We start from the raw sequence: 7,551 nt of genomic DNA on the forward strand, positions 1-7,551 counted from the left end.
TTTTGTTCCAACTCCATTATGTTATCTTTGCATCATAACAACGCCACTAGGGAAAAAGTAAGATGCCAAAAATTCCAGATTTCTAGATGTCATTAAGCAGTAAAGGTTCTCCACCCGCATGGTAAAATGCTAATTGTACACAATAATTTTATTACTCCAAGAAAATATTCCTAGCAGATCCCATATATATAGTACATGAAAGGTTGGTGTCTGAAGTTTTACGCTTAACAATTTAACAAAACAGAGGAATTATAGAATATGCCCCCCTCCACCTCTCTGAAGAGGTAAAAGTGAAGGAGGCAACCTGGATCATTTTGCCATCTGACTTTCCTCATTCAAGCGGTCAAGTTCTTTCTCCCACTTTAGTCCAAACATCTGACGGCCAAAGGGAACAATGAGGTTGTAACGGAACACCTACAAGAAATGTAACGCATGCTCCAAGTTAATGAAATACACAAAAATTCGAGCAATTAAGCTGTGGATTGGATAAATTATTATATCTTTTTAGGTAAAAGAGGAGAAAGTTTATGCAGTACAAAGGCCATGCTCTCAATTCATTTCATAACTGCTATCTATAAGATAACAGACTGACACAAAATTAACATAGGATGATAGGAACATGCTACAGAAATTATACTGTAATTGTTAATATATGATAAAATACAGTTTCCAACAACCCCAATTTACAAGACAATTTCGCATGTCAGATGCATCACACAATGCTTTGACATTTACTTTATCATATTAGAACCCTATTGGTTGGCCAGGATCAAAGCCAAGCCAAAAAACAGGGGGCCGATGTGGTGGCCCCCTATTGGAGGGGTGCCTGTTCAGGTTTGCTGATCATATTGTTTGAACGTTTCACCTGGAAAATGTTCAGAACACATTCATCTAAACCAATGTAAAAGAGGTTATAACAATTCTCTAACATGGATGACACAGATGCATAAACTGATTCCACAGTTCAATTGCATCGCATGCGATTCAACCTAGATGTTTCAACAAGTGTATGCTCCAGTAAAAGTAAAAAAAGGATTATCAGAGTACCTTATCATTGATGCCCTGCAGCTGGAATTTTAGAGCCTCTGAACACTCATCCCATTTAGAATCATCTTGATTGCCTTTATGTTTCCAGGCTTTCTTTAAGCCTACACGCCACTCTGCAATATTATTCCTTATCTCCTTATTGAGTTCAACCCACTCTGGAGCAAATCCATTTTTGTTGAGTATTCTATACAAAGTGTCGTCAGCTGGGTCAACATGAGGATTAATACTCAGGTCCAAGGGCTTTCCCTTGCCTGGCAAATTCTCGAATTGACCTTCTTCCATGGCATTCCACACACGTCTCTCGACAACATTTACAATGTCAGTTTCAGTCCTAACACCAAAGTTAAGATCATAATCCAACACATTAGGTAACAAACAAAAATTTAGATTGCATTCCAAGTTGTTCCTGGTCATTGAAGCCAAGCTACTTTCTAAACTAACAAGGGATACTTCAAATTCTGGTAATTTTAGCTCAAAACAATAAAAGAAAATCGAAAGGCCAATAGATTATTTCTGGAGAACACAAATATCTAGAACAGCTAGTCTGAGTAACAAGAGGACGATTAACATTTACAATAAATACAAATTTTCAGGCACATTCAAATGGGGATTCCTTGCGTAATTTGGATGTGTATTGTCACATGGGAGAAGAGAAAATCATATACGTTCAAATACATTATAGAGTGAATGAGAACGACGAGGAGTTTGGAACCGCTAATGAAAAATGCGCACACATTGCTAGAGTGAACCTTGGCATCCATCAAAGTCTCGGCGAGATAAATAACACTAATTGCTCAAGTCATTGATTGCATAGTGATTTAGTTAAATGGATTTTGACACTCTTAAGCTGCATTTGTCCCCTAGAATCCGCACCTTAACTGAAATTTCGAAAAAAAGAGAAAAAAGGAAGCTGTTCAATTTCGAACAGGATCGTTTCTAATTTCAATGAGAAGCCCCCAATTCCAAGACGTGAAACATGCTTCAAAAATTAAACCTCTTTATGTAAGTAAATCTTCTTTCACAATTCACAAACATCATTCCAACATCCCAAAAATAACGAGGGAAAAAAAAATTACTTATTGCTTATAGTAGTAAATACTATCTGCAAAGATTCACCTGACGTTATTGCGTTGGCCACGGAGTTCGGGAGGGAGCTTACTGTCGTTGACGGTGTCAATTACGCCGGAGAGACGGTCGGTCGTCACTTTTTTGGGCTTCGCCGAAGAAGAAGATGATGATGACGAAGAGGCCCATCTGGACAAACTAGGGCGAAAGATGGAGAAGGTTTCCGTTGCCTTTGATTTTTGAATGAACGGTGCAGATGAAGAAATGATCGCTTTCCTTCTTGCGAAGAAAGCAGACATGGCTATGGAAGTTGGGTCGTTTGACCCATTCAAGTTAAAGGGGCTGGGATTATGGCGGTGCTGTTTTAGAAGACTGACTATTATGACGTAAGTGACATGGAAATTTAGGGAAGTAGCACCAAATTGGTTTCACTTATTTTTAAATTTACTTATTTTATTAATCATAATTTTTAACTGTATATTCTTTATTTTCTAATGTTATTCTACTTTTTATCTAGTATGAAGAAAAAAAAGGAGAAACAAAACCAAAAATCATATACATACATTCACAAGAGAGTACATACTTTATACATTACACGAAGTATATATATTAGAGTTCGGGTTTTGAATCGCCGGTAATGGCTGGAGGGGGGGTTTTATTGCTGGTTGTCGTGTTGGTGGGCTCGGCAGCGAGTGGCATCGGAGGAGTTCAAAAAGTGATGAATTTGCAGAGGGCGTTCCCGGTAAACCAGATAGTGGAGCTGGAGGCGCTAAAGGCTCGGGACCGAGTGAGGCATGCTCGAATGTTACAGAGCTTCGCCGGAGGCATCGTTAATTTTTCGGTCTTCGGAACCTCTGATCCTTCTAATGCTGGGTAAATCAGATTCTACCAGACTCTGAAAATTCGTGCAATTTAAATTAATTTTTTATACTTGAAAAGGCTGGAAAATTATGTTTACTACTTGAAGTTATTTTGTAATTTCCCATGAAGATATTTTGATATCCAAATGTTGCTTAATTTGGATTTTGTTGTTCTGATTTTTAGATTTCTTTCGTCATGTAGTTTCTAGAAATCTAGTGTATTATACAATTTATGGGCATTATATCGTAAATTTTCGATTGTTCAAAATAGATACTGATTGTCGTCTCCTTAAGTACAAATAACTATTGTCGACTCTGTTTCAACTTGGACTCTCTCTTTTGTCTTGATTTCAGTTTACTGTTTTTTAATATGTAATGTTATAGTATTGGGTTGTTGACTGATATTTTCTATTTTGATTGAATATTCTCTATTGCTTGCAGACTTTATTATACCAAAGTTAAATTGGGATCTCCACCAAGAGAATTCAGTGTGCAAGTTGATACTGGTAGCGATATATTGTGGGTTGCATGCAGTTCCTGTAATAATTGCCCCAAGACAAGTGGACTTGGAGTAAATTTCTGCTCTTTATCCCCCCCCCCACCCCCCCCTTTCTTTTTATTGCTCGAGTTTGATGGTTCTTGAATTGCTTGTACTGGTATTGGGATGTGTTTGCAGATTGAACTCACTGTCTTTGATGCTGATAGCTCATCAACCGCTTCCCCTATTTCCTGCTCTGACAATCGATGTGCTGCTATAGTTCAAACTGCAAATGCTGAATGCTCTACACAAAGCAACCAATGTAGTTACTCATTTCAATATGAGGATGGAAGTGGTACATCTGGTTTTTATCTGTCAGACGTGCTTTATTTTGACACAATTTTGGGTGCCTCATTGATTGCCAATTCTTCAGCTCCTATTGTTTTTGGGTGAGAATTTTATTATGACTTCCTATATGATTGTGCATTCTAGTTGTATGGGAATATGCAATTTGGTATGAATTGGTTATGTCAAGTAATAAAAGATGGACTTCAGAGTGAGAGGATTCTATCAAAACACAATATTATAATACCAAAAGTAGAAGTGGTTCACATTAGCAATTCCACAGAAAACTTGATAGTTGAATGGAATTATTACCTATGAAGTTTGTTGCTAGGGCATAAAAGAAAAGGCAAGGAAGTTTCAGTTTATATATGGAGTTTTTTAGGTAACTGGTAAGAAAGAATTATAATTGTCAGACGTGAGATTTTGGGCTTGACGTATGTTAAGTTTTGCGTCTTCTTCAGCCTCTCAATTTTCCTTTCTTGTGGTTCCATTACAGAAGCTTTGTGACCACAGAAATGTTTGTGTTGGTTGAAGCATTTATTTGACTCTGATGTGGAAACAGGTGCAGCACCTCTCAGTCTGGGGACTTGATTGCATCAGATAAAGCGATTGATGGAATATTTGGATTTGGCCAGCAGGGTCTTTCAGTAATATCCCAATTGTCGTCGCTTGGAATCACTCCTAAAGTATTTTCCCATTGCTTGAAAGGGGAGGGCGAGGGTGGAGGTATCCTAGTTCTAGGTGAAATTTTGGACACAAGCATCGTTTATAGTCCCCTCATTCCTTCACAGTACGTATTTTTCACAGAGTGGAAATATTTTCTTTTGTTGGTGATTCTTAATTGAAAAGGTGCATATATAGAGTATCACAGTATGATTTTCTTTTACCTTGAACGTTTTCTCTCTCTAAATTATAATGGATCTTGCTGCCTCAAATTTTTATTTATCTATCACATAATCCAGGCAAGGTCACTGCCATCTTTTTGGACAATATTGATACCATGTTCATGGAAAGTGCTGATGTGGGAAATATTGTTTAACCTTCATCAGAGAGTATGGCTGTATTACATATCCCAAAACTTTCTGTGAGAATCAAGTCATGTAAACATGTATGCATATTAGCAGTTACTTCAGATCTGTCTAGTTAACAAAGATTGAAATGATTTTCCCACTTGCTATGGTTTTCATTGACCTGCTCAGAGAAAAAGTTAAGAAATTTGGAGATACTACATGGTGAATTGCCATTTTTTAAAATTCTTTTCTCTGGCATTTCAGGCCTCATTATAATTTATATCTGCAGAGCATTGCTGTCAATGGGCAACTGTTGCCTATTGATTCTGCAGTGTTTGCAACATCAAGCAACCAAGGAACAGTTGTTGATTCTGGAACAACTTTGGCATACCTTGCAGAAGAAGCTTTTGATCCTTTTGTTGCTGCCGTAAGTTTTTCATTTTTGTCCCCACTTTTTCAGGATTTACAGAAGTCACAAGGCATGAGGAAATTTGTTCATTGACCTACCAATTGTTTTGGATGGTACCTTGCGCAATGTTTTTTAAGTTATACTTAATTCTGTTGCTGACCTGAGCGTAGGAGATAGTGGATTGAAATTAACTAATGAACTGAAATTTCTGGAACTAGAATACCAGTCTGTCATTGCATAATTACTCTGGCAGTCAGCACACTCCATAGAAACTTAGTTTTTCCTTTAGGCTAAGTTGGGAGGCGATACAATCACTAAACTTGTCCTATTTGGATCTCTTGGAACAATTAATTGAATCTAGTGGAAGTTTCTTGCGTATCTGGGGACAGATGATCTTGTTGCAGATGGTAACATAGCACTCAAATTAATCCCCTTCCTAAATGATAAAGTATGTTGCATTCTCTTCCTGAGGTCTCTTTGCATATGAACTCTGCAGATAACGGCTGCTGTTTCTCAATCGGTCAGTCCATTCATTTCTGAAGGAAACCAGTGCTATCTAGTGACCACCAGGTTCATTTCATTAATCACTGTGTAATTATTTAGGCGACAAACTTTTCATTGCAAGTGATTGTTGGACTTGAATTCTTTCGGCAATTGAGCAAGATTTCCTTCTGTTTCTACACAGCATAGCTGAGGAATTTCCTCCTGTTGCCTTAAATTTTGCTGGTGGTGCATCCATGGCATTAAGACCAGCAGACTACCTTGTAAATATGGGATTTGGTGTGAGTATTAAACTTGTCTCTACATCTTAATCATTTACTTCCCAATTGCTAAGTGAAAAATGTTATTTCCATTCTTGAAATTTGAGGTTGGATCATACAATCAACATCATCTGTTTTAAGTTCTTTTTCTCTGATCTTAAGTAGATATGTGGTTTATAATCATTTTGCAGGATGGTGCCGCAATCTGGTGCATTGGTTTTGTCAAAGTTCAGAATCAGGGCATTACAATTTTAGGAGGTTAGTTGCTGAACTAAGATACTTATATTGAAGGACAATAATCTGCCAGAATTATGTTTAAGAGTATCGATAATATTTTTCAAGTCCCTATGCTTCCATTACTCAAGCGTCTTGGCGCTCTATTCTGGTTTAAGGTGTTATGCTTGTATATGTACTCTTAATACAGAAAGATCAATGTGAATCAAGCTTTAAAATCCCCATAATGAATCTAAGTAAAATGAAAAATCCGAACCATAAATACAATTTCCATCACATTTTAAGCAATTAAAACAAACGAGCTCAAAAATGATCAATTCATCTGTTAGCTTTTTTCCTAAATAACAGAGAGCAAACAATTTTTTAAGCCAAAGGCATAATGTTATCCTAAGCTCACTTTATACACCCACACATTCAGCCATGTAATGGAATATTGAAAGCAGAAGATCATGGTCGGGTGCCTGCCAATGCCCTCATAATGTTGCTGAAATTTAGGCAGGAAATGCTTCAAATGGTGGTAGTTGATTTTATATCTGGCAACACTTTGTTTATTCACGCCCCGTGGGGCTTACTCATATTGATCTTGCCCTCGTGGGGTACGAATATAATTGATGGTGCTGGCAGTTTGGTTATTCAAATGCAAAAGGTTTTGCAAGAGAGTCCAGTCACCTTTTTTTACTTTTTTTATCCTGCGGCATGAACACGCTCCAACTTTCATTTCAATTTTTATTTTTTGCGAGTGTTTTTGAGCATTTGTGTTGGAGAGACTCCAAAACTCATTTTTACTTTCTTGTCTTCAGATCTTGTTCTCAAAGATAAAATCTTCATATATGACTTGGTTCATCAAAGAATAGGATGGGCTGATTATGATTGTAAGTTACACCTATTCCATTTAAAGTTACACCTATTCCATTTAAGTTGTTTCATCATTATTAAGAATATTGTTAAACAAGGTTGAAGTCTCCTCGCTATCGATCACAAACTCTGATTCGACTCTTCAATTTATTGATGTCCATTATTCAGGTTCGCTAACTTTAGGTAAGGATGAATTTGTTGATGCTGGACAGCTGCATGTGAGGAGATCATCAAGCTGTGTGCTCTTCGAGCTAAGACCTAATATCAATATTTCGCTGCTACTGTATATATCGATGGTGGTCAGCTTTCTCTTTTTGTAAATCATTTTTCCAGTGCATCCCCATTCTTTCCACTAGTGTATCCCCATTATTTTGTCGATTATTTACTTCGCTGATTTTTATTTATACCAACTGGCAGGCAATTAGCCTTATTCTCGTTCCATAGACCATATATTTTCTGATGTTAAATGTTTCTTGGTTCTTATCCA

General features: G+C 37.1%; 2 protein-coding genes across 2 annotated transcripts; one reads left to right on the forward strand and one right to left on the reverse strand.

Moving 5' to 3' along the window:
- Positions 1-92: 92 nt before the first annotated feature.
- LOC111403131 (dnaJ homolog subfamily C member 28) lies at positions 93-2,535 on the reverse strand. The gene is made up of 3 exons (XM_023031527.1): positions 2,164-2,535; positions 1,048-1,378; positions 93-414 (listed from the first exon to the last, which is right to left on the reverse strand). The coding sequence occupies exons 1-3, from the start codon at positions 2,409-2,411 to the stop codon at positions 310-312; spliced, it is 684 nt and encodes a 227-aa protein (XP_022887295.1). The 5' UTR covers positions 2,412-2,535; the 3' UTR covers positions 93-309.
- Positions 2,536-2,611: 76 nt separating this feature from the next.
- LOC111403130 (aspartic proteinase-like protein 2) lies at positions 2,612-7,551 on the forward strand. Its single transcript, XM_023031526.1, has 10 exons — positions 2,612-2,985; positions 3,414-3,543; positions 3,649-3,899; positions 4,358-4,585; positions 5,070-5,232; positions 5,711-5,784; positions 5,900-5,996; positions 6,167-6,233; positions 7,010-7,081; positions 7,233-7,551. The coding sequence occupies exons 1-10, from the start codon at positions 2,750-2,752 to the stop codon at positions 7,382-7,384; spliced, it is 1,470 nt and encodes a 489-aa protein (XP_022887294.1). The 5' UTR covers positions 2,612-2,749; the 3' UTR covers positions 7,385-7,551.

The sequence above is a fragment of the Olea europaea genome, chromosome 11 (genome assembly GCF_002742605.1).
Source record: "Olea europaea var. sylvestris chromosome 11, O_europaea_v1, whole genome shotgun sequence".
Taxonomy (NCBI): domain Eukaryota; kingdom Viridiplantae; phylum Streptophyta; class Magnoliopsida; order Lamiales; family Oleaceae; genus Olea; species Olea europaea.

Bases quoted from the DNA above. Each gene is read 5' to 3' on its own strand.
- LOC111403131 (XM_023031527.1), bottom strand. From the start codon at position 2,411: ATGTCTGCTTTCTTCGCAAGAAGGAAAGCGATCATTTCTTCATCTGCA. The intron at 1,379-2,163 runs GTGAATCTTTGC...CTTTGGTGTTAG, and splicing joins GGCCAACGCAATAACGTCAG to GACTGAAACTGACATTGTAA. The intron at 415-1,047 runs GTACTCTGATAA...CATTTCTTGTAG, and splicing joins TGCAGGGCATCAATGATAAG to GTGTTCCGTTACAACCTCAT.
- LOC111403130 (XM_023031526.1), top strand. From the start codon at position 2,750: ATGGCTGGAGGGGGGGTTTTATTGCTGGTTGTCGTGTTGGTGGGCTCG. The intron at 3,544-3,648 runs GTAAATTTCTGC...ATGTGTTTGCAG, and splicing joins CCAAGACAAGTGGACTTGGA to ATTGAACTCACTGTCTTTGA. The intron at 7,082-7,232 runs GTAAGTTACACC...TCCATTATTCAG, and splicing joins AGGATGGGCTGATTATGATT to GTTCGCTAACTTTAGGTAAG.